At 49.6% G+C, this 25,180-nt stretch overlaps 10 protein-coding genes across 10 annotated transcripts; 3 read left to right on the top strand and 7 right to left on the bottom strand.

The window, feature by feature from the left end:
* Positions 1–557: 557 nt before the first annotated feature.
* Positions 558–2,287, bottom strand: NUU61_002357 (glycoside hydrolase family 32 protein; the record flags this gene model as incomplete). The annotated part of the gene is made up of 2 exons (XM_056652939.1): positions 558–1,793; positions 1,895–2,287. 2 exons carry the CDS (start codon positions 2,285–2,287, stop codon positions 558–560), a joined length of 1,629 nt encoding a protein of 542 aa, XP_056514006.1.
* Positions 2,288–3,045: 758 nt separating this feature from the next.
* On the bottom strand, positions 3,046–4,362 carry NUU61_002356 (uncharacterized protein; the record flags this gene model as incomplete). The annotated part of the gene is made up of 1 exon (XM_056652938.1): positions 3,046–4,362. One exon carries the CDS (start codon positions 4,360–4,362, stop codon positions 3,046–3,048), a length of 1,317 nt encoding a protein of 438 aa, XP_056514005.1.
* Positions 4,363–5,701: 1,339 nt separating this feature from the next.
* NUU61_002355 (uncharacterized protein) lies at positions 5,702–6,358 on the top strand (the record flags this gene model as incomplete). The annotated part of the gene is made up of 3 exons (XM_056652937.1): positions 5,702–5,987; positions 6,067–6,171; positions 6,240–6,358. The coding sequence occupies 3 exons, from the start codon at positions 5,702–5,704 to the stop codon at positions 6,356–6,358; spliced, it is 510 nt and encodes a 169-aa protein (XP_056514004.1).
* A 359-nt stretch (positions 6,359–6,717) lies between these two features.
* On the bottom strand, positions 6,718–7,887 carry NUU61_002354 (DUF4419 domain-containing protein; the record flags this gene model as incomplete). The annotated part of the gene is made up of 1 exon (XM_056652936.1): positions 6,718–7,887. One exon carries the CDS (start codon positions 7,885–7,887, stop codon positions 6,718–6,720), a length of 1,170 nt encoding a protein of 389 aa, XP_056514003.1.
* Positions 7,888–8,265: 378 nt separating this feature from the next.
* Positions 8,266–9,606, bottom strand: NUU61_002353 (Rieske [2Fe-2S] domain protein; the record flags this gene model as incomplete). The annotated part of the gene is made up of 1 exon (XM_056652935.1): positions 8,266–9,606. The coding sequence occupies one exon, from the start codon at positions 9,604–9,606 to the stop codon at positions 8,266–8,268; it is 1,341 nt and encodes a 446-aa protein (XP_056514002.1).
* A 788-nt stretch (positions 9,607–10,394) lies between these two features.
* On the bottom strand, positions 10,395–11,411 carry NUU61_002352 (uncharacterized protein; the record flags this gene model as incomplete). Its single annotated transcript, XM_056652934.1, has 4 exons — positions 10,395–10,409; positions 10,446–10,631; positions 10,890–11,006; positions 11,385–11,411. 4 exons carry the CDS (start codon positions 11,409–11,411, stop codon positions 10,395–10,397), a joined length of 345 nt encoding a protein of 114 aa, XP_056514001.1.
* Positions 11,412–11,807: 396 nt separating this feature from the next.
* NUU61_002351 (ankyrin repeat domain-containing protein) lies at positions 11,808–16,190 on the top strand (the record flags this gene model as incomplete). The annotated part of the gene is made up of 3 exons (XM_056652933.1): positions 11,808–11,879; positions 11,946–12,383; positions 12,540–16,190. The coding sequence occupies 3 exons, from the start codon at positions 11,808–11,810 to the stop codon at positions 16,188–16,190; spliced, it is 4,161 nt and encodes a 1,386-aa protein (XP_056514000.1).
* A 2,082-nt stretch (positions 16,191–18,272) lies between these two features.
* NUU61_002350 (uncharacterized protein) lies at positions 18,273–20,134 on the top strand (the record flags this gene model as incomplete). Its single annotated transcript, XM_056652932.1, has 5 exons — positions 18,273–18,703; positions 18,759–19,369; positions 19,423–19,669; positions 19,734–19,857; positions 19,910–20,134. 5 exons carry the CDS (start codon positions 18,273–18,275, stop codon positions 20,132–20,134), a joined length of 1,638 nt encoding a protein of 545 aa, XP_056513999.1.
* Positions 20,135–20,502: 368 nt separating this feature from the next.
* Positions 20,503–21,162, bottom strand: NUU61_002349 (uncharacterized protein; the record flags this gene model as incomplete). The annotated part of the gene is made up of 1 exon (XM_056652931.1): positions 20,503–21,162. The coding sequence occupies one exon, from the start codon at positions 21,160–21,162 to the stop codon at positions 20,503–20,505; it is 660 nt and encodes a 219-aa protein (XP_056513998.1).
* A 1,272-nt stretch (positions 21,163–22,434) lies between these two features.
* Positions 22,435–24,304, bottom strand: NUU61_002348 (uncharacterized protein; the record flags this gene model as incomplete). The annotated part of the gene is made up of 5 exons (XM_056652930.1): positions 22,435–22,677; positions 22,739–23,921; positions 23,978–24,048; positions 24,107–24,180; positions 24,244–24,304. 5 exons carry the CDS (start codon positions 24,302–24,304, stop codon positions 22,435–22,437), a joined length of 1,632 nt encoding a protein of 543 aa, XP_056513997.1.
* Positions 24,305–25,180: the final 876 nt, after the last annotated feature.

Below are 25,180 nucleotides of genomic sequence, written 5' to 3'. Positions count from 1 at the left end.
ATCCTGGGTTGGGGAAAGTCCAGAATTTTCTAGCGTTTCCCTGTGATCGCCGAGTGCCATCCAAGATTGATCCTGCAGTTCCAAGATTTCTCGCGGATCCTGTCGGGGCGAGACTGAAACAAGATTAGAACTGTGGGTTCACCCGCGAATGGCCCCAGAGAAGAAGAAATATTATTCGCAAGAAGATCAAGTCTCGATCGTGGACCACTGGGTGACATCAATACTCCAACGGCCTTACGGCGAACAGTGAAGCATCGGCTGCCCGAACCGACCAAGAAAAGGGCTCGCTGGACGTCAACAAAGAAGAAGATTTTTTTAAGAAGCTCTAGTTTCTCTTTGACGTCTGCACAGTCTAACTATGCGGCGTGCATCCCTCCAATCATCGGTTTCAATGCTGATTTCTGGTAGATCAATTACTTCTTCAAATCATTACCATGCAATCAGCCATATGAGACAAAATTGAATATTCACTCATACTATTTGAGGTCTATTTCACCCGAGAAGATATATACAAATAGCTCTTCTCTTCAATTCACCAAGTCCATCGAGAAGCATTCTCATTTAGTCCATACGGAGGATATACTCGCCATCTTGAGACTAACATTCTCAGTAGTCCCCCCAGTCGACTGCAGCCGGGCATTGATCGCATTCTTGCCGGGAAAGATCTGCGCCGTCAGGGTGGCCTCCCCCTGGCCCCCAAACACCTCGACGCTGGACCGATCGACAAAGATATGCAAGCTGACATTGCCACCGGCGCTCGGGGTAAAGGGTGCGTGATACACACTGGCAAAGGTGGAATCGAATGTGACATTTCCAGACTTGGTCCGGTCCACAAAGATGCGTTTTTGGGCAAAGTCGTAGCCGATCCGCGTCTGCTGAGTAGTGCTGTTGGTAGCCCGGACAGCGATTGCAAATTCTGCAGGCTTAGAAGCCGCAGCGTTGCGATCGGAGAAGTTCAGCTGAACTTCGAATGTCTCTCCCGGCGTTCCCAGATTGACAGTACCCTCGGGGATAGACTTCCACGAGCGTGAGACGCCGTTCCGACTCATGATAGAGCCCCAATCTTCCTGAGGCTGCTGGAGAAGAGTCGCCTTCTGGCCGATGGTCTTGAGAGACAGGCGCCGAGGAATAGCCATGGCGCTTCGCCATGGGGAGGTAGGGATCTTCTGGCCATACTGCCAATTGTTCATCCAGCCAACCTGGACATGCTTGTCGATTGACAAGCCCTGATAAGCAGCAGCAGCATAGAAATCCGGACCCCAGTCCATCCAGTTAGAGGTCGTGTTTTTGGCAAAGAGGCTATCCGGGTCCGCCGTAAAAGTGGTCCCGTTGAACTCGCCCACAAAATACTGCGTTCCGGAACCAACAGTCCCTGGCGGCCCGCCCGGGTTGAGGCCCAGCACAAGAACCCATTTGAGGGCGGACTGGTTGCCGTCCAGGGCAAGGGGGAAGATGTTGGGGCATTCCCATACGCCTCCGACTGCGTTGTAGGGACCGAACTCGCTTGCCAGAGACCAGTCCTTGAGGTCGTCGGAAGTGAAAATGAGCAGCTTGTGGATTTCTGCGAGGGCTGTGATTACAACCCATTTGTGGGATTTGTCGTGCCAGAAGACGTAGGGGTCACGGAAGTTCTTGTATTGGTTTCCATAGGGGGCTGGTGGAGATTGAATGACGGGGTTGCCGACGTCGTAGGTAGTCCAGGTCACGCCATCATCCAGACTGTAGGCGATGGATTGAGACTGTTGCTCTGTGCGAACTTGCTTTCCACTGGGCAGTTTCTGGGCTGGGGGATACTAAAGCGAAGTGTATCATTAGCCATTGAGACTCAAGAAAGACGAAAAGACGATGGAAGTGGGTAAGATTTGAAGAAAAATAAAAGCTGTTTGGGACATACGTAGGAAGTATACATGGCAACCAAAGGTATCTTGCCATCCCTGCCAAAGCCACTGGTGTTGTTCACATCGACGACTGCACTCCCGGTGAAGTACATCTCAGTAACATTCTGAGGATAACCACGGGCACGGAGAGCAATGGGCTGTTCGTCCCAGTGCGTCAGGTCCTTGCTGGTTGCATGGCCCCAGGACATATTCCCCCACTCGTTACTTGCAGGGTTGTACTGAAAGAACAGATGGTAGATTCCATTATGGTACAGCAGACCAGAGGGATCATTCATCCAATTCTTGCGCGGCGAGAAATGGTACTGGGGACGGTAGGGCTCGGTATAGTCCAGGGCATGTGCGGATCCCGCCACCAGGCCCAGGACAAGGGCTTTTAGGAGACGGACCATTGTGAAATGAAGAAGCGTTGAGCACTCAAGAGAAACGAAGCAGAAAATTGAGCATACCAATAGCCCTATTTATATGCCAGTCCGTCTCTCGGCCTCTGGAGGCGCTATGTAATAGTGACGAGGGTTATGAATAACGGAATCGATTGAGAGAGCGGATATCTTCACTCCCAGTAGGTAGAACGCCTCATGTCTTCGTGGCTATTGGCTGATAATCCCCGGAAACACTCGTCAAGTACACAAGTCCCCGCGCTCCGCGGGGACTGATGACTCCATCCGCCCGCGCCAAGTCCACGGGCTCTGGGATTCTTCGGAGAAACCCAAACCTTGCCCCACGACATGTGGTAGAGTGCGGGGGTGAGCATGACAGTTTGGACACTTTGAGGCCCAACATCGCGGAAACTCTGAATTAATCTCGGAGGTTGCGAATGTTCTTCGGCCCGGGAGTGGTTGCTCTCAAATGAAATACCCGCTTTGTCGGGGAATTTCTCCACCCCGCACTCCCCGATTGTTTCGGCTGGTTGGAGGAAGGTTCCTTTTATTGGGTTATGGCTGGGGCATTTGCCCGGACCCCAGAATTCTTTGGGTCTGAGCTCGTCGCTACTTCCAAATCGCATTTTTTATTCCCTCACGTTGAGCCGGCTCGCACCGCGACCTCACCCACACGTATAGATTGATGCAGAAAGCCGCTTTGGCTGTCAAAGTTACTGTATTTTGATCGTCTCGGTTCAACTTGAAAAGATTTAGACCGTCTGGGAAGGCTAATCCTTGACATTCGCAGTCACTGACTGACTGAAGTTATTTGGCGCAGCCCGATTACAGGGGATGCCCGAGTGTTTCTGGTCAACAATGTTCGTGCACTGATACACCTCGTCTTGCAGATTGGTGTCCCACATCGGCAGGCCCTTGGTGCTATTGACGGAGCGGAGATGGACGTCCTCGAACTTAATCCCAGGACACGGATGAAGGTCGGAGCAATAGATAGACGCGGCGATGTTGTAGTGCGATGTCCCGCGGATGTTTGACCAGTTTATGTCCTCGATGTGGATTTTTGACCTGTTGCAGCTTTCATTGCTGTCCTCGGTGTAGATGCACTGCGAGATTTGGATCGGCAGACGGACGTTGGTCATCTCGAAGTCGCGGAACGTGACATTTTTAATGTAGCCGCTGCCACCGCCACCTGTGTCTCCGTTGAGGTTGTCCGAGTTGGAGGTGCCTTGCCAGGTTTTGATAAAGGCACCGTCCATACAGTTTAGACAGCGGACATTTTCAAACGTGATGTTTTGCACATAGTCCGGCTTGGTGGGATACTGGCCCACAGACCCGATGGGCATGCCTGCCGAGCCATGGCAGGTGATGTTTCGAACGAGTAGGTTGGTGGTGTTGCCCTTGACTGCGACACAATCATCGCCGTTGGTGATGACGCTGTTCTCGACCACGAGCGTATCGCTGTTCCAGGAGTTGTAGCCATCCGTGTTAATCGTACTCCATTGGTTATTGCTCGTGGCGTTGACTACCAAATTGGCCAGAGTGACATTCTTGCTTCGCCAGACAAACGTCGCCCAGAACTGAGGCTGGATGATTTTCAGGCCGTCAACGAGCAGGTTCCTAGACTTGTAGAAGGTGATGCTGATCGGTCGCCCCGGCTGATTAGGCGTGTTGCGCGCCGCGGTGTACCATTTCTGGCCATTGCCATTATACCAGCCACCAGCGCCGCGCATAGTCACATTGGTGCCCCCAAAGAGCCAGGCAGTCACTTGGTCCTGGAACACCACCGGATACGAGTGGTTGCGCCAGTAGGTCAGGTCAGTGGAAAAGCGCAGCTCCCCCTTGATGAAGACATCGCAATTGACCAAATTGGTAGTGTTGAGGACGGAGTTGATGTGGAAAGTATGGTTCGTGAATACCACGCTGCCGTCTTTGCCGCAAAGGTCGAATGCCCTGTGGACGGCTGGTGCATCATCCACGTTGAGGCCATTGTGCTTGAGGGACTCGGGAAACAAAACACAGGTCTTATTGTCGTGGATCACAAAGCCTGCGATCGTCGTGGCCAAGGTCACGAGAAGCCATGGATGCATGGTCGACTGGTCGATGGTCTTCGAGCAATGCTCTTTTCCCTTGGATGTGTCATGAGAAGGTGCAGGGAGAATGTAGGGATACTTGGAAAAATACTCGCTATGACCATTGTTGCATTGTTTGATTCCCCGCATCTGGGCGATCGAGATATCACGTGTGAGCGTCTATATTCTTTGTTTTGCTCGAGAGGTTGGAGTTGGGCTCGAGGAGTCAAGTGGGTTTCGTGGTTTGACAAGCTACGTGAAGGAAAAGATGAGCCTCTCCCCTCCAGATATATTTTGATCGTTCATGTTTCAATCAAGATGCTTTCCTAGTACATGGACGAATCATGCGACAATTGTATTCTCCTGGAAATGCACTTCGGTATTGCCGTTTATCTCTCAATATGATTGTCAGTAAAGGAATTGAAGAGTAGGCCACTTAGTATTTTCTTAATATCCCATTGTGCAGTTGAATCAAGATCGCATGTGTGAGGACAAATATAGGATTCGTGTTCTTGTCGCGAGGCATATCAAGCGAGTACACGCATTATCAGCAGAGACCAATGTAGAGAAGATATTCAGGGGTAGATATACGGGATAGACGCGTCGAAATATCGCGTATATACTGGCGTATTAAGTAGGCAGCGATATGAATAGGCCGGCAGTAAATAAGACATAGTGTGGGGTAGCGTACGGAAACTAATGATCAGCCACTGGAGCCTTTTCAAGACGCAAGATTCCTCGATGTGTTGTCTTGTCTTTAAGCCTTGTTTCTTGGCATGAAACCCGACAAACCAACCAAGGATATCTTTAAGACTATCCCAAACATTCGAATCCAAATTTGTAGTGATTTGCATGAGGGGGTCGGTGAAGCTGACCCCACGATCGACGCAGTATTGCCTAAATAAACACCAATGTCTCACATCTCCACTGCCACTTGACCTCTCATTCATTCTCTGCAATCCTCGAGGCCCTGTGCTATATAGTCCCTGGAGTGGTGCAATCTGCATCTACCTTGACTGTGACTAACGCGGATACCTCAACTATTGGCTGGCGGTGTGATACGAGTTGCTTATGTCTTGCTCTTCACTTCATTCAGAGCCCAACCGCACTCGATCTATGCCCCGCATTGCATATCACGCTCCTTTGTGTGCGTAAATCTAGCTAGCTTGAACTTTCTACCCTACCCGATCATGCCGAATGCTACTATACCCCGACGACCCAAAAAGAGGGCAGCACTTTAGACGTAGCAGACATAAAGTCGGAGCATACCCTCGACGAGGATGTCTATTCCCTAGAAATTTCATTCCAAGTACCATTGAAAAGCAGCAAAAGCAATATCTTGCTCTCCGACTCAAAAATGAAAGTCTTTACAATCCTTGCACTACTATTTGCAGTTGTCACAGCCAGCCCTATTGCAAAAGAGAAAAAGTACTTCCATCTCCAAACGACTGGCGCCAAAAACAAGGAGCTAAATAATCTATTTGTTCACTCCTACCACACCGGCGCAGGTCTGAACGATGTCGTGCTGGCAAAGGACAGTGATAGCGCCGCCCGAGTCTTTCTGAATGGCACCAATGCACAGGTCGATTTCAAGACTGAGTTTCCTTGGGGGTTTGTGGCTGTTGGGGATACCAATTATGCTTGTAAGTCTTTTTTTTATTTCCCTTGAGTTGTTGCTCTACGTCCCAAGCTGTTTGGACTAACTATTTTCTGTTTGGACAGCATGGGAGTCGATCAAAATAAACGTCGGCTATGGCTCTGATGGGTTCTCTATCAAGGACGGGAACTTTCAGTGGTCGACTGAGTATAGCTTTGGTGGCTGGTTGGGTAAGTATATAATTACTACCCTCGACACTCCTGGAAGCTATAACATTTACTAATTCAATACGGTTTAGTCTGCGACTGGTTCCACAATGTCCCCCAGCTGTTCTACCTAAATCGTTATTACAAGCCTGTCATCCCATCGAGCTGCAGTAAGGTGCAGTTGAAGCCCGTGTATCTCCAGCAGAAGTAGATTGATGATCATGGTGAATTTGCATCATGACAAAAATGGGTATTTTATCTTCTTTGGCGGTTTACCGTTGTCATCGAAATAATGGAGCTATACGTGATTTACTATTTGGAAGCATTCGGCAGTATTGGATAATTAGGGACCCGAGGCAAGATAATATTAATCTAGGCGAAGGATTTTCATCTTCGTCATCTTTTCTTTTTCTTTTTCTTTTTCTTTTGGCCGCAGGATGTATAGTTCCATTTTGAACAAGCAACAAGCATGGTTCTAGCACTAGCAATCACCAAAAAGCAAGTGAACCAAATGGCTATCGGTCGTCAAACCCCTTCTCTCGAGCGGTCCATCAGTACAAGGCTATTCAATCATTCACCATTGTCATTTTCCTTTTCTTCTCCGAGATCCTCAAACATCCACCAGGCAGAGAATGGTCGAATCGAATCCAATTTCGCTGCCACAGTAGCTGATCCCAGGGACGCGCTAGTCGTACTCTGGTGGTCATTGGTAGTAGCGTCGCCGGTCGGCTCGCTTGCCGACACCTCAATTCCGACTAAGCCAGCTACCATCACAGTCTTGATTTCGTGCCCATTGTCATCGACTAGAACTGGAACGCTCGCAAACCCAGAGGGAATATCACCAGTATCGACCAGCGGAAATGTGACACCGGACATCTGCAGTCCACGATGGTTGTAGAGGCTTTTGCCGTCCTCGTCCCACATACAGAAGGCCGTGATCCATCCGGAGAGGTAAACGGGACCACTTCCTCCACCGATGTGATGGACGCACCGGTTCCAGAAATTGTATGTGGTAGGAGAAGAAGGGTCATCGAATGACATCACAAACCCCTGCAACACAGGCCCGAGAAGGTCTGCAAATTGAGTAGGCTCTTTACCAAGTTCACGGAGCTTGTCGAGCTTCGCCAGCAGCTTCTCCCAGTCATCGCGCTCACCGAGCAAAGTCACGGTCGGGATCCCACACATCAGACACATCTTGTAAGAGAAATATTTCTGGAGTGTTCCCATCATGAGAACCGCAGCTATGACCTCATCGGACCTTGTAGTGGTGCTGAACGCGGGTATAAGCCAGGCACGCAGCTCAGGATCAAGGACGTTCTCCTGAATCTTTTCCGTCAACTGGATGGCCAGTTTACCCACGTCGACGGAGTGAATGGTTCCAACGTCCTGGACCACGAGTTCTTTCTGCCCCTCGTGCGCGACAAAGTGCGACCGTAGCTCCTCGGCATGTGCATTGATGTAGAAGTTGAGTTGGACCAGGATCGAAAACCATACATCCTCTGGTCGCACAGTCAGGTGGTGGTGGTCAGAGTAGGCGCGCCACACCGAGCGGACAAACCCATGCTGGCTTGGAGAGATGTGTGAGCGGTCGCAATTTTCGGGAAAAGAACTGTGGAAGATCTCTCCGCTGCGTTTGAAATCTTTGGGGCAAGAATCGCCGAGTAGATCTTTGGCGCTTGTCGCCATTGGCCAACGCCAGGTACTGGGTTTTGTGTCTGATGGATGGAGAGTAACAGGCATCTTGGGGAGGAGCTTTGGAGAAACGAGAAATAGAGAAACAACAAATGAGAGAAGTGAGTTACGAAGAGTTGTGAGAAAGGGAAAGAGTGCTGCCTGGGTGAGAAGAGGCTGAAGAGTCATCTTATGCTTAAATGTCCCGGTGTCATTTTCCCCGCTTCAGCTGAGGTTAAAGTGGGCTAATCCCCACTCTGCAAATCAAGGGCGAGTATTGCTTGCAGGAAACTTCGGTCGGTGCCTGGGACCAATTTGTCTGCCATTTATGCTCTTCCTTACCCGTGGAAGCGACCACGTTCATCTCTCAGCTACTTACTACTCAGGCTAAGTCGGGTATTTGAGTTTCGTTTCTTGCGGGTATTTTACTGCTAATGCAAATCAAGTTCATGAGGCCACTACCTCACTGGCGTGACCCGAAGGATTGTCGTAGTATCTTCGATCCATGCCAGCCTGTAGTCGGGCCTCTTCATTGAACGGGCCTCGGATGGGACCCTTGAAGTGCTTCTGGACGTTTGAGCGGAAAATCTTCACAGGATCAGTCCCCTCTTGATCACAAATCCACGTCAGCCATCGGTGGCCGGTAGTAACGTGGGTGATTTCGTCATTGTGAATAACCTCCAGTGCCTGCACACTTTCACTGTCGCCCGCTTTGCGGAATTTCTCAATAGTCATGGGGTTGACGTCAAGCCCTCGAGCCTCGTGTACGAGAGCAATTATGCTAATCCGAGCACGAAGATCGTGTGCGGTTTCCGTAGCCGAGAGCCAGAGGCTGTGGTGAACAGGAAGAGCACCAAAGTACGAGCCCATTTCCTCGAGTCGAGTCCGAAGCAAAGAAAAGTGCTTGGCCTCATCGTTGGCCACCTTCAACCAGTCATGAAAGAAAGCTCGCGGTATTTCTTGAGAGTTGCCCTCGGTCTGGAATGTGGAGAACCGCACGCAGATATCAATGGCCAGGTCGATGGCCCATAACTCAATGTTGGCTAGAGCGTGAAGCATGGAAATTCGGCTTTTGAGGGTACCGCCTCGTCCCGTTTTGGGCATTGCCGACGCCTCAACTGTCGTTAACTGTTCGCGAGGTGGTTGATCAGGAGGGCGAACCGTGCCTCTCCCGAGCTCCATCGGGGAAGAAGATGCCTCCCGTGCGGTAAATGTAGAGAATAGATGAGTTGCCAACTCAATCTTGTGCTCAGGATAAGCAGTATTCAAGACGTGAGCAGCCCAGTCACAAAGCGTCGCATTCTCATCCAGGTAATGGGCCGTGCCGGGTCCTTGTGGAGTAGTTGCAGTCTGCGGGGATGATAGGCCGCGCTTCAATTTGACCTTCTCACTCACGGGCTCGGCTTTGACGAGCTCAACGTGGCGACCATCCTCGGTTGGAAAATCTATTGTCACGAAAACGTCCCGAACATCAACAGGGAATGTGCATGCTTTGATACCAACGCTCGATTCGCCGGTCTCTACGTTGAAATCGTATGCATGCCACGGGCAGGACACGATGTATGCGGAATCCTCAATATCCACTTGCGAATCGGCCATTGGACCACCGGCATGGGGGCATTCAGCCTCCATGGCATAATATGACCATCCATCCTGGGTCTCGTTGGGTTTTGAGCTCCCTGGGTCGATGGTTGGCAGGCGGAATAGCACCAGCCGCTTTCCGGTAGAGAGATAAATCACATATCGTGACTGAGTGAAGTCTGACAGCGGCCCGCACTTGATCAGCATGGTGTGTTTTGGAGTGGACGAGGGGATGGTGGGAAGTCGAGTCATCGGCCCAGATTTTTATCGCGTCACGTGAGTCGTGGGTTTGTGTGGCGGCAAGTACAACCTTGGAAAGACAACAAATTACCAAATTCTTAATTTCTGAAGTATAGGCTTAGATGACTTCTTTGCGGATCAAAATCAAAAATTACAGAGCGTATGGTGACTGTTAGAGAGGAGAGGCCGCGCGGCTCTATCTATAAAAGTCTCAGCACGATTATCAAGAAATATACTTCAGTTGGTTATTGTTTCTGCCACTGAATTTGCCTTGATAAACAATCTTTTCTTGCAAATCATTGCATCAATAGATTCTATGCTCTTGAGAAGAAGAGTTTTGAATTGAACGGTATGGCAAGAAATTATCCATTAAAGAGAGGATAAAGAGATCCTGCCGTGGGTAAGATACTCCCCATATTCCCCATCCAAAAAGACTGCAAGGATACAAGTGCTTCGTAGCGCATGAGTGAAGATTTTCCAACAGGTTTGAAATATTGATTCTTCTGACAAACTTAGTTCGAGTTTATTGACAAGATCCAAAGTGACTTCCATATCAGCCCGCAGCTTTGTCGAAGGACGACCGAGAGGGGAGCAATTTTTGATTTGTGTAATCAAAACGGAATATTCCGCCACCGGATGGGAGAATATATGAGGTAAACTAATAATCAAGCACCCGAGACCTTGACGAGAAGATCTCCGTTTCCATGAGCTGCCGCAATTCCTGTTGTGAAATCGGCAGGATGAAAGGTTCAGAATCATGCTCCTCTAGCCTGAATAATAGAATAATCAAAGCACGGAGGACATACCGGCAACACCACAATTTTCTCCGCCACAGACAGGGCAGTGATCCAGTACCCAGCCGATGCCAGCCACCACATCCTGGCACCAGGATGCAGCCAAGTCTCCAGCCGCAAAAGACGTGATGATGGTCCCGCGAGAATGGCACATGATAATTCCTCCTCTCGGGGCACGGCATTCTTGAGTCCCCAGGCCTCTCAAGAAATTAGCGCAATCGACGGCACCACCAACCGTGCCGGGTGTGGCCTCTGAGCGGTCAAAGCAATGGTAATCGTAGAGAGGACGGAAGGGTGAGTGTTGGACTATCATGAAATCGTTAGCAGTAGGTTAGCTTACCTGGAAAATAGGAAATATGGGTACGTGTAGTATCTTCAATGCTAGATGAGCTTTGCTGGATTTGATTTTGTGAGTATGATATTATGTCACTAGAGCGCGGCACATGAAAGATATACGGTGCTCTGGTTACTGGCACCCGCAGCGGCGATTGTAATAGCCTGTCCCACAGCCAGAAAAGAGACAATGAAGGCCAAAGCATAGGTTTCCTTGCCATGCTTTCTGGAGGCCAGAAGCTTTAGGACGGCAAGGGGAAGCAAAATAAAAGATACATACCAAGGTAATACGGTTAGCGATTGCGTACAGCCCTATAGGGAACACAGGGTCCCATAAACGATGTATATCAGTATTGCTACCGTTATGTGTGGTTTTTGAAAAGACTCATTGTCTATCCGGTCAGCCTTATCGGGTAAAATCTCAGTCCCAAAAAGGCGAAAAGATCTTACCTGCAGTAGATAGGAAATAGAGGCAGTGAGGTGGAACGTCGGATACGGAAGGAATAGATCTAACTGGTGGGTGTGGCATAGCAAAAGAAATCCCCGAGTGGCCAGGGAGCAGAGGAACGGTTATAAGGTTGGATCGAAGAATGTTTTCCCTGAAGTCCCACGCGTTACCATGTCGTATTTTGGGACAGAGATCATCTTGAACTCAGCATTCATAGAAGCTTTGAGGTCGCGATGTTGTCATGTGGTAGCAACAGAGGTAACAGATGAACCAGGAACTTGCAACTAGTGGCACGGGGTTTGTTGACGAAGTTCGCGTCGACTTGTTCCCCACAAAAAATGAAGCCGACTACCTAGACAAGCTACCTAATTGGGAGTTGGGAGATATACAGTGGATCGAGTGGATCTATTCAGCCGAATCATCAGAAATACCAGGTCAATCATTTCCTGACATGACCCGAACAGCGGGAGGAGTTTATGCACGAGGAGCTGACCGCGTAGCTCGTATTTTCTCTCGTGTTTCTTTCACCTCACCTCCTGAAACCAACAATATTTCCATGCGGGTTGCTCTGTCCATATACTCAGTAGATCATCATGCCAGGTTGCTTCAGTCGGCTGTCTAGCAAGTTTTCGAACAAGAACGAAAATAATGTTCAAGACGGACCGGTAAGTTCAAATCAGAGATGATACCCCTGATCGCTTGCTAATATTCGAGTCTTCTGTTTATTGAAGGATGATAACAAGCCCAATGACCAGTCTACAGTCCATTCTGGTCAAGCTGCATCTGGACAGCTAGACGGTGGGGCCCCTAGTAAGGAGCCAGAGAAAGAAAGCCCAAAAGAAGAGAAGAAAGATGAGAAAAAAAACCGCTGGCTGCAGGCCTTCGAGCAACTTTCGGAGAGCAAGCAGGAAGCCCTAAAGAAAATGGGATTTGGTAATCCCAATTCGGATATCGAATCTAGCCTTGCTGAGGTTACGAATTCAGTGGAGGAAAAGCAGAAGGAATGCGAGGGCAAGTTCTGGAAGGCTAAAATTGGAGGCAAAGAGATTGTCTTTAGGGAGTACACAGAGCAAATCGTCGGCTGGGTAGAGAAAGCGGGCGATATTGCTATCAATTTTGCACCTCCCCAAGCGGGTCTTCCATGGGATCTGGTCAAAAGCTTGATGAAGGTAGGTAAAAGCTGCCCTTCTCCGCCTCCTCCTTCCACCCTGCACAAAAGCCTTCTACTAGCAGCCTTTCTTCTTATCTTTCCTCTCCTTTTCTTTTCCCAGTCAACACCATTCAAACTTATCAGGTGGGAACTGTCAGCTGACGGCATAGCTTAGATTCCCGTCAACGAAAGCGAGCAGATGGGAGCACTGCTCCTCACTACTGAGGTGGTTGTCAGCATTACCAGCCGCGGTCAGGTCTATGAGGACATCTACCTAAACCAGCCAGATGACGTCCCTCTCAGTTCCGTACAGCGGCATCTCGAAAAAAGCCTGATAGAGCTTTACAAAACCTCTTTAGATCTGCTGGCCCGATCGAACAAGCTTCTGTCCTCGAACACATGGGGGCGCATTTTTGAAGCAATCGTCAACCCGGGAAAGGCGGCTGACGGAGTTGCGGGCCTTGGAACACAGGAAGATGCTCTCCTGCGAGACATTCATGCGTGTGAAGCGAAACGCAGTGCAACCGCCGACAAGCGCGCGAATGAAATGCTCAACGCATTGCAGGCCCCGATGGCGCGCGTGGATGCTGGTGTTAGCCATCTTCTTAACCGGGTCAATGAAGGCGAGCGCATAAAGCTGCTGGAATGGATCTCGGATATCCCCTTTGGCCAGCACCACGACAGAATCAGAGAGAAGAGAACATCCGGTACCGGCGAGTGGTTGGTGGAACATGAGGTTTTTAACAGCTGGAAGGACAAAGAGTCGTCTGATCTCTTCTGGCTCCAGGGGAATTCAGGAAGCGGCAAGACGTACCTCACGTCCAAGGTTATTGATACCGTACGAGACCGGATCAGCTATCCTCTTAAGCCCGAAGGCTTCGCATTCTTCTACTGCGACCGCGATGATAAGCCATGCGATAAGGCATTGACTGTCCTTCAAAGCTTTGTCCGTCAATTATCAACCACTGCGAGAAATCCGGAATCGATGCAGACCAAGCTTCAGGAGACGTGCAAAGAGGCTCGGGAAAATGGCACTAACTTCCGCTTCCAGCAGTGCAAGGAGCAAATCCTCACCTCTTTGGATATTTACCAGAAGACTACACTGGTGATTGATGCCATGGATGAGTGTGATCCAGAGTCGCGGTACGAGCTTATCGACGCATTGACACTGTTCTTGAGAGAGTCCAAGAAGCCTGTCAAGATTTTCATATCCAGTCGGCCTGATCCTAAGCTGGAAAGACAGTTGGAAAGCAGTCCAAACGTCGGTATCCAGGCTAGCGACAACAAAGGAGATATCGAGAAATATATCAAGGTCTCACTCAAAAGGCTTGCACAAGCCAATCCGTTTTTGAGGCGGCTGAGGCCAAAGATTGTCGAGAAGCTACTTGAGCGTAGCCAGGGCATGTTCCAGTGGGTATCTTTGCAGCTCCAACAAATTGGGGGTTGCGATACACCCAGTGCTGTCTGGACGTGCCTGAACAATCTCCCGGAGGACCTCGAGAGCGCTTACGACAGGGTCTGGCTGCTGATCGAAGCCCGTGCAGAGCCCGACAAGTCCCTCGCAAAACGTGCCCTTCGGTGGGCAATGGCTGCAAGCAAGCCTTTGACCAGTGCCGAGATTCTGGGGGCGATTCGGCTAGATGTGAACGGCACCATGTTCCCCATAGATGAAATGGTGGATGAGCAAGGGTTGCTGTCTCTCTGCAACAGCTTTCTGTCCATCGATTCCCAACTTCAGGTATGGCGGTTCCCGCATCTCTCAGTCAGGGAATACCTGGAAAAGAAGGAAGATTGGTCCGTCTCTCGCGCGCATTACCATGCGGCTAGTGTCTGTCTGTCATACTTTGTCAAGAAGTACGGAACAGATAGCCATGAGCTCGATGCCCAGTTGGAAGATGAGTGGAAGGCGGAGATGAAAGCCGAGTTGGAAGCTATACTGGAAGAAGCCCGGGAGAAGGAGAGGGAGGAGGAACAAGAGAAGAAGGAAGAGAATGATGATGTCGAGGACGACGAGGATGACGTCGACGGGGAGGAGGATGAAGACGACGAAAGCGACACGATCGAAATTCCAGACGAGTGGTTGCACCAGGGCCCAGAGATGCCCTGTGAATCAGACGATGGCTTCCACACCCTCCACCCATTCCATATCTACATGAGGCACTCTTGGGCTCACCATGTGAATGGAGCCAAGGACATCGAGACAGCTCAGTTGGGTTCTCTTTTGAAAACCTTCCTTGGATCTCCGAATGCTGGCAGTGTGGAGTACCGCAGATGGCATGAAAAAACCTTCAACGATTTTGAGGAATTTTTCTTCGGTCCCTCGCTCAAGGCCTACATGACCAACGACGCACGAAACATCTTCCTCGAGACTAAGCCCGGCGACGCTCCCATCTTCGCCATGTGCCGGTTCCCGCTGTCCACCGCTGTGTGGGACTGGTGGGAAAACGCGGAAATTGATATCTCGCGTTTGAACGAGAACGGCCATAATCAGCTTGCAATTGCTGCATTGGTGGGATGTCTGCCCATATGCAAAAAGCTGGTGGATCGGGGAGTTGATGTCAACACTCGACTCAAGGGCAAATGGAATGGCAGTGCCCTGGTAGCGGCAACATCCGATGGACAGACTGATGTCGTCAAGTACCTCGTGGAATCAGGAGCCGATGTGAACGTGAAATTGAGCCTGGAAGAAGGCCAATACGACTGCGCCCTCGAAGCCGCAATCAAACGCGGAGCCGTCGATACTGTCAGATACCTGGTTCGTGAGGCGCACGCTGATATCGACATATCTCTCCAACGATCCTGGATCGGTCATCTTCTCGGAGAAGCAGCTGTACTTCCATCTGTCGAAATCTTAACTATTCTGCTGGATGGAGGCGCAGATGTGAACACGCTATTCACGGGTCAAAGATTTGGCAGTGCCCTTGGGGCAGCGTGCTCTGGCCAGTTCGAGAACGTGAAACTCCTGGTCAAGAGAGGTGCCGATGTGAATTTGCAGCTCCCCAATGGAGGTTACGGCTGTGCACTCCTCCAGGCCTGCGTTAGTGATAGGGACCTGGTTATCCCCAGATACCTTGTGAATGAAGCAGGAGCAGACGCCAACCTCTCACTCGAGAATGGTGAATTCGGGAGTGTCCTCGCAGGCGCAACATGCGACGAATTTGCGGACTTGGACGTGGTCAAGTTTTTGGTGAAGTCTGGTGCTGATATCAACAAGTCGATTGAGCATGGAAAGTATGGCAGCGTGCTTGCGGCGGCAGCAGCAGCAAGTGAATATGCAGACCTCGACATATTTCGGTGGCTGCTGAAGGAAGGCGCCAATGTGAACCTGCCACTGAAGCATGGGCAATTCGGCAGTGCCCTGGCAGCGGCTGTGCGGGCCGGTATTCATGACAGGATCCATGCTTTGATTGAGGCAGGTGCCGATTTGAACATGGTCTTAGAGGGGCGAGACTTTGGCAGCGCCTTTGCTCTGGCTGCAGCATTCGAATATAATTTCCAGGTTCCTCAGGTTCTCGTTGGTGCCGGTGCAAATGTCAACCTCAAGACGCCTGGGAGATACGGAACTCCGCTGATTGCCGCCGCATGTTTCGGCCAGAAGGACTGTGTGGAATATTTGGTCAAGAACGGGGCTGACGTGAACCTGGCGGTGGAAAACTCGCCTTATCCCACTGCTTTGCAAGCTGCCAAGTCAGATATATCGGAACACCTACCGTGGATGCACCAACGTTACGACAATCCTGATGATGTGGAGTCTTTCGCAGAGGATTGGGCCGAGGAAAAGCCCGATATCGTGGAGTTTCTACAGAGTAAGGGTGCCAAGGCCTGATCCTCTACATCCATAGTAGGCGATGATGAGAAAGGCCTGTCGGCCACTTAGGCTGCGATGAAAGAGAAGGTTGTGGGCGAAGTTCAGCTATGTAAATCAGTTTAGCTAGACTATAAAATCCGTCAAATAGCATAAGGTTAGTTGGTCAGGTTTCAATATCTGGTTCTGGTCTCTACTACATCTCCTAAGGCCGCCTGGGCGAAGCGAGAGTCAGCGGCTATCTCTATTCTATATTAACGCTGCTCCCTTTCCCCCCTAAATACCCTGCTGTCGTTTGTTTCCTATGTTTGCAACAATTTACTGCCGTCCCCATGATGGAAGTTCCATAGAAAATGTCAATGTCTGACTCTAACAATCAATTTGCTGGGCAATCGGCTTCGTTAGATATCCACTCATGGTGTCGACGAATCGCCCGAGTATTCACATATTGCGCTAGCAGATAGGCATATAGATCATTAAAAACATCACTATCAACACACAACTTCAGAGGGTATTTTTGTCGAAACTTTTGAGTCATGTCTGAGCTTCTCGTTCAGAAAGAATCGTGGTGCTCCACCGATACATGTCTTTGCTCCACGGGTCCACTGCCATCCCGCGCTCGGATTACCATTAAAGGAACTTCCGTTCAAAAGAGAGACTTGGCCGGAGGTTTCCCGCTTGAAAATCGAGTGTTAGACAACGGGAAGAATCTTCAAGTGGGTCAATGGCGAACGGCGGGTGGAACTTCCATTGGGACCCACTAAATAGGGCTGTGAAGCTTGCACGATGGAAACGAATCGCCACCAAACAGAAGCTTTGATATTTTTATTTGTATTTATTTGTTCCCTTTTAACAATTCAATTGCGTCAAGTTTTCTTTTATTTGCTTTGATAACCATCCGCATGGTCGGTTTATTGTCAAAAATCTTATCTATGAGCACCAAGGTCGGCTGAGGACCCCGAACGAACTGTAGTACAGTACGCATTGCATAAAAAGTCTCGACGCAGTCGAACAGCCAGTAGTGGATCCCCAAAGTCCAGCCGAGCTGAAGTGATTCTCACATAAAGGGAAAAAAATCTTAGAGCGGAGCTCTCGAGTCCACATGGGATCCGAAGAATCCCAGATTGGTTGGAGGATAGATAGCCGTGGTTGATGAAGGTGGGTCAGTCGCAATGCAGGATGAAGCTCCACAACGGCATCTAGTCGATATCAGGAAAGGAGATAGCAGATTTTTTCCTTGTAGGGACAAATAATGTAGCTGTATCCCATGGATAACAATCCACACTTCATGCGCTGTATGTACAAGTCACTTCTGGAATCATCGGAGAAGAGGTGGCGCAAGCGATGTATGTAGCTGATTGTTCAATTTGGGAGGGGGAAGACGAATAGTGGGTTGATGCACGTCCATGTACATGCAGCCCGCTCAGGCCATAGGTTGTATGTATGTAGACCGGGTACGAGATAACTCAAGCAGAGATGTATTGGACTACATTGCATGAATATGGGGCATTAGATAGCGGAGTCACTTGGAACGAAAACTAGTATTTTGTCTATCTCGGATCAACTGTCATAATCTATGTACTGTAAGCCCAAAAGTTAGGGTCGTCACGCACTCGCGCATTCCTAGGACTAATCCCATGCTTATACAGTAGTCGCTGAGAACAGGCGAACCCACCCGGCCCAATAAATACCCAACGTGCAATGGATTTGTAGACCCAAAGCGGGTCCTAAACTATTCTGATAGGGATAGGGGGCCAGTAGTGAACCCAGGGGCTTCGAGAAGGTGAGAGAAAAGGCGAGATGGAGGTACGCAACAACAAAACTAGTCATTATTCGGATTCAATAATTGGTTTGAAAGGATTCCTTCTATAGTGGAAGCCCTTAGAATACCTAACCACGGGGGATTTCCAATTCCCTTATCATCTTGCGTGCGTGATAGCGGTCGATCAGTGGGTGCCCCCCCAAAAGGCAATACCCACTTTTTAGTTCCCACTTTTTAGATCAAATTTTTTTTGAAAACCCTTTTTTTAGCATTTAAGAGTAGATAATCGTATTTAAGAGCTGGCAGCCGTGCTGGGTCTGTTCATTTCAACAAGACTCAAAATGGCGATTGGCGGCTGGTTCAGTCGAAACTTCGGTTGGGAGACCGGTGGTGAAGTTGTTAGCCCGGGGGCTATTACACCTAAAGTCCTCGAACCTACTGTTATTGCTTGCTCTGAATTGACTTCAGCGCAATCTTCCTTCCCCTCTACACCTCGAGCTGGTCTGGTATCGCCGGCTGAGAATGAAGATCCTCTGGCATTGGAAAAGCTGCAGCAGTTCGGTCGACTGGCCTCCTGGAGAGGGTCGTTGATTCTGTTGGTTACTTCTGGCTCTCAATTTCTTGACAATGTTTTCATGACGAGTGCCAATATTGCTTTGTCGTCAATCCAGAGAGACTTTGACGTGTCCAGCAACGATCTGCAGTGGATGATCTCTGCGTACACCTTGACGTTTGGTGGTTTCTTACTGTTGGCGGGTGCTTTATCCGATCGGTATGTGACTAACTGCAATTTATGGAAAAGAAGAAGACCAAGCTAACGGTGGCAGGTATGGGAGAAAATTGATTCTCTGCTTGGGTCTGTTCTGGCTCTCTGCCTGGACACTGGCCATTGGCTTCGGGCAGTCATTCATTCAGCTTGCGATATTCCGCGGTATTCAAGGAATCGGCGCCGCAATGACCGTGCCATCCGCTATTGGAATAATCAGTTCTTACTTTACTGGTCTTGATCGTACCCGAGCACTGTCAGTGTACGCCGCGTCGGGGACGCTGGGATTCTGCACCGGGCTCATCTTCGGTGGCTTCCTGACCTCCTCATTGGGTTGGCGATACATTTTCTATCTGATTGTGATCATCACCGGCTCGTTGGGGGTTCTTGGTGTGATTGTTCTGCCCAAAGATATCCCGACTGACACCACCAGGAACAGAATGGATTTCTTCGGTGCAATTCTGTCCACCGCCGGTCTCATTCTGCTTCAGTTCGTACTCTCAAGTGGTGGATCATACGGCTGGGGGACTCCCTTTATTATCGCTCTTTTAGTTGTTGCCGTCTTGCTCCTGGTCGGGTTTGTGGTCCTTGAGAAGTACATCGGCAACCCGATCATGCCGCTATCACTGTGGAAGATTCGGAATTTCGCCGGTCTGTGGATTGCGGGTTTCAGTAGGTTTCCTTTTCCTCCAACCCTTCTTGAAACTGCTACTGACAATTTCTAGCTGGCTATGGCACCTATCAGAATGTTATCTACTATATTGTCCTGATGGCGCAGGAGATAGACAAACTTAATGCTGGAGACACGGCGCTGCGCTTCTTGCCGATGGGCGCAATCGGGTTTGTCGTGTCTCTCGGCACAGGAAAGGCTCTGGAGTACATGAACGGGAAGTACCTGCTCCTGGCTGGACTTATACTCGCCGTGGTGGCCCCTATCCCAAGTGCTGTGACTGCCAGTCCCGAGAGCAGCTTGTAAGTTCTCCTCTTGATACGCCAATATCAAAACGATCTACCGATAATGCTGACTTTTTCCCAGCTGGGTCAACGTCTTCCCAACCTCTCTCATCAGCATATCATCCGTGTCGCTGATCTTCGTCACGACGAGTACAACAATCCTGACCAGCGTCCCGGTCCACGTGAAGAGTCTGTCTGGTGGAATGGTGAGTTTTCACTTTGGTTATCACTGTCGAATCTATACTGACAAGTTCAAAGCTCAACACTGCATTTCAAATCGGTTCTGGTGTGGCTCTGGCCATTTCGGCGGCAGTGACCGAAACGGTCGACATCCAAAAAGGCCACACCCTGGCGCAGCAGTATTCCACCGGTCTTTGGTGCTCTGCGGGCCTGGCGGGCCTCGGACTGATCTTCGGGTTGATTGGTGTTCGGCGAAAGGGCATTGGACCGGACGACCGAGTGGCCGGCCCGGTGACTCTGTGATTTTGACTTATGGCCTTGCGGTTTCTTACGACGGATTAATGATGGATTTTATGGGTATATTTTGCTATATTTCGGGTTTGCCGTTTGCGATACATATTCTTGGATATTTGGAATAGATATAGACATAGACAGATACAGCGTCGAATTAATAGCGAATGGCGAGTTGAATACAAAGCCAGATGCAACAATAGCCAAAGAAAGATAAATAATGCAATAGACAATTTGTATTAAGTGGTAACTGGGATATCCCTCAAAAAATCGCTGAAACATGAAGATGCAACTTCTCGATTAATGAATATTGGAATGCGGGAAAGATCAGTCTTTGTCCAACGGTCAAGCTCCAGCGAGTATCATGCTCAGTGGCACGTCTACAGAGCAAGCGCAAGACCGAGGATACCGGCAGCACCAGCCAGGCTGGCAGCAACAGCACCGGTAGCAGCGGGAGCACCACCAGTGGAGCTAGAGCTCTCGGGGGCCTTGGAGGAAGAAGCCGAAGCCGAGGTAGTCGTAGTCGACGTAGCAGAGGCAGAGGAGGAAGAGCCAGACAAAGAACCAGACGAAGTGACTGAGCTTGAAGGAGCACCGGTCGACGAGACACCAGTCGTAGACGAAGCGCCCTTGCTATCAGAGCTGGAGTCGCTGCTGCTCTCGGGAGTCGAGGTCGGGGTCGCGCTGAACAAAGCCGAGATCTCGTCGGAGGCGACGGAGGTGAAGTACTCCTTGACGCTGCTGGGCAGGGTGCTGTACCAGGCGGGCATAGTACCGTCGATGTAATTCTTCATCTCGGAGCGGTAGTACTTCTCGTTCTGCATATCGAGGATCCACGAGGCAGGGATGGCAGTCCCCAGAGCCGAAATAATGCTGCTGGGTGGGGAGGAGACTTCGGGGACGTTGATCGTGTACATGTCGTTGGTGTATCCCGAGGGGGAATCACCGCTGTCATCGGAAGTGGACTCGCGGGAGTCGGCAGCCGGGGCTGCCAAGGCCGTAGTGAAGAAAAGAACAGCGGCGAGAGACTTGTACTGCATAGTGACGATGGAAAGAAAGATAATTCAAAAGAATAGATGTAAGGAAAGAGCTCAAAAGTTTTGAGAAGTAGATGACAGTGAGAGATAAAAGAAAAGAAAAGACGACTCGCAAAACCCGGGGGCAAGAAGCATCTAAATAGGCAAACAAGTGAGACATCTTCACTAAATGCGAACCAAACATGCGGCTCCGTGGGTATTTTCCAGTCGCAAAGTACACCCGGCACTGGAGCTAAGGACGCCGGTGCACGCTATGGCCGTTAGCTCCACCATGGGCCCAATCGCATCTCGCACGCCCCCATTTCTCTGCCTGGAAAAGGGAAAGGTCTTAGCAAGTCTTAGCGACCGGACTACACCGGCAAAAGTGTGAAGGTTTGTTGGTTCCGCCACTGCCCTGATCCGGAGTCATTTAATTTCCAGATGGTTCGACTCAGCGCTAGGTTTAACTACTCACTATAGCGTGAAAAATAAGGCTAGCCCTATCTATTTTCTGTGGCAAAAATATTTACCCTGCTTCGTTGACTCTCTCTTTCTCCAGTCTTACAGGGTGTTCCCCTCACTGCATTACGCATGCGACATGCTGGAAGACATCCACGATTGGATTTATAGAGCTATGATCTCTTAACATGACATCACATCCCGGGGTGCCAATCAGAGATTTCGAACAATGACCGTTGCCTCTCACCACCCACGTGGACAAATGCATTTGTTCTCCACTTGGTGCGATCCTGTGTTGTTCATAGAAATCCCTCCAGTGCCTTGGCATTCTACAAATTACTATTTCCAACCCAATTTACAGGCTTCACACTTACAAAATAGGAGGGAAGGTCAAACCCCATACCTGAATATCACGCGATGGCCACATTGTTTACTTGAGGTTTAATCTAATAAAGGGAAAGAAAAGAAAAGAAAAAGCTAGAAGGCTATCTCGAAGAAACCCAGGTCTTTTTATATAATTCGAACTGCTAGGCTGCTAGGCTTAATAGTCAATGCGCGGCTAGCCCGGTAGAGGAAAGGCGAGCATATTAGGGCGGAGCAACCCGTCGACGGCCCCGCGAAAAAGTAAGCCTCCGGTGAACTGCCAGCATAAAAGAGTAGCAAAGTTATTCAAACGCAATGTGGGCTCAAATGATCGCTTGTTGAAGCCTGGTTCCTCGGCACATGTAATAGGTCAAGGGCTAACTTGTATCCTGCTCAAGGATGGCTTCCACAGCCGCCACTGTTGTCATGACCAATATACTTCCATTAATATCGTGATTGGACCAAGGCTTCAACCTATCTCAACGCAAGCTGCTGCCCACTATAGTACCAGTATCTGGCAGCAACCCTGGCCCGAAAGCTTTTCCCAAGGTATATAAAAAGAAGATTACTAAGGAGAATAATAGTGGTTATTAGGCCGAAAGTCACATAGAACCACGTCAATCCAACTTTCTCAGACCATGGCTGGAGGGCAAATACAAAGAAGGTTGAAATCAGGTTCCGAATAAAAGTAACCCCAACAAGTGAGTCAGCAATAATCTATAGTACAACAGTTAGCTCCCAATGTCTTCCACCATATGTTCAACATATCTTGTCTTACCTCTGTGTAGGAGTCAGTAAGATATGTCAGGGCAGCACTGCTGGCCGGAACAACCCCAAAAGAACTGACCCCCAGTCCAAAGGCCGGGAGGAGCCAGTGAGACCCGTTATTCAACCCAATTCCGAACATAAGCAGACCGGCCGGTACGAACGGGGTAAATGCTAGACATAGCCAGAGTCGCATCTCCGGCTCGAAGATACCGCCATTGCGCTTTGCGAGGAAGAGCACGATCGAGTCACTAAGAGGTCCGCATGCCAGAGCTCCTATACTGGTACCAATAAATGGTGGGATCCCCATCAGGCCGATCTGGGCCGCGCCAAAGTTGTAAGGGGGCATGGTCATCACGGAGGAAAGCGTTGTCACCGGGACTGTAGTGCAAGCTGTCATAATGCCATACTCGAGAGCCATGAAGAAGACAGCCGGGATGCTGAACAGTATCAGGAATGGCTGATAGCTGTGTTTTGCCAGTTCGCCAAAGGAAACTGCTGAAATGGTCCAGGGCATAAGTTTCTGCCAATATGTCTTCTTTGGGATCGAGTGGTCAATCTGTATATCCTCAACCTGTGATTGTTCGTCCCGAGTGGTACCAATCTTGTTTGTTCCTGGTACTTCAGGATCATATTTGTCAGTATACTGACCCGATAGAGTCTTTTCCGTGATAGGAGCCACATTAATGGACGAGGCACAAAACATAGTCTCCTCGTAGAGAAAAGCAAAAGCAATCAGCCCTGCGCCAAAAAGAATCGCCATCCACCACCAGATCCAGCGCCAGCCTTGCGACAGTGTGATAACCCCACCAGCTAGAGGCGCCAGCGTAGTGCCTACTGTCATAAACCAGTAGTATATGGTATTCATCAGTCCTCGCTGGTGGACGAAAAAAACATCGGCCACGGTCATCTGCACCAGCACCTCTGCAAGAGCACCGACAATACAGCTCAATATATTGACCAGCATGAGATCGGCGACCGTCTCCATTTTCGCAGTCCACACACTAATCCCACATTGAATGGCGGTGCTAAACACGTAAATTGGCCGACGTCCGAACTTGAGCGCAAAGGGTACGAGAATAATGGCGCCGACGCAAAGAGATCCGCAGCCGGCGGCGTAGCTATCATTCAATAGCTCAAAGCTGAATCCTAGTCCCGCATTTAGTGGACCCCAGGTGACCGTGGCCACGTCGATTCTAACTATGTTAGCCTTCTGTCATAGATCAATGGTGAGGGAAAAAAGGACACTCACAAGGCTAGGACCATCATCACGTAGTAGGAGACGAGTCCGAAATTCAGGTATTTGCGCCAAAGGGGCCAGTTCTGGCTTGTTCAGATCCCTGAGTCTTCCCCATGAAGAGGGATCTATTGGTAGACCTACCAAAGGATCGTTTGGATTCGTACTGGGCTTTGGTTGCAGAATCACTAGGGACTGTTGACTTGGTTTCAGGGAATCTAGCAGAAAAAAGGTGAGTCACATTCGTTTATTCAATGAAGATAGCGGAACTTCTCACTAACCTTTGATTCGAACTGTTCCGGGTGGCCAGGCTGGATCACCAGCTTGGTTGGGACTGGGCATGGCTTTCATGAAGCATGTAAAGAGTATAAACACTTCTGTATAAGGGCAAAATCAAGAGGTCCCTTTCAAACTGAGACACGCGACTGTGATCTCAGTCCATTTTATGATCCCCCTGGCATGTGCTGAGCTCGCAGAACGCATCCCATCATTCAGCTGTAGTCAATATGCCTGTACTCTCGATTGGCGTGGGGATTGTGATGCACTTTGTCCCAAAAGGGAAGTTTGAAGCATCCACCAATAGGGAAACGAGTCTGGGGGAGCTTATCGCACCTCGGCTATCTCAAATGAGGGGGAATGTTGTGTAGATTATGCGGTAGGGTGGGGGTAAGCAATATGATCTACTGAAGCTTTCTTCATCACCCGCCCAATTCCTTCCTCTCGTTGTTGAGTGAAGATGGTCATCCCCGCGGTTTCTGGGGATCTACCAGCACTTCCCACCAATTAATTCAGTGAGATATATTTACCTGAGTATTATTAGGAAAGTAGGCCACTTTTTATTTTAATTGCATTAGCTGTGAACATCTGCCTAGATAGAAAAGTAGAATTGAAAGAACTGAAATATAAAGCTCTTGAATAGTGTCTGCTTCGCAGTTAAGTGAAACGAATGACCCATCAAGGCTTCTGGTAGTTCATTGTTGATCTCCCACTACGATCCACATACAATGCCGCCGGCCAATCGCGTCATTCTGTGCCGTTGAGGTGATGCAACGTCGGCTACGCACCTACACCAACCAGAAGCCTCGATTCTGTTCTCCAAGGCATCTCAGATTGGGCCCCGTCCAACATGCTTGTCGGCAAAAAGTCCAAACTTCCACCCCTCTTCATAATTGCAAGAGGAAACTCCTAGAGATCGTGGTGTCTTTCGCCAGTCTCCTG

Source organism: Penicillium alfredii, assembly GCF_028826965.1.
Source record: "Penicillium alfredii strain IBT 34128 chromosome Unknown utg000004l_segment0_segment0, whole genome shotgun sequence".
NCBI lineage: Eukaryota > Fungi > Ascomycota > Eurotiomycetes > Eurotiales > Aspergillaceae > Penicillium > Penicillium alfredii.
Note: the sequence above shows the minus strand (reverse complement) of the source record. Positions and strands in the feature narration are given on the sequence as shown.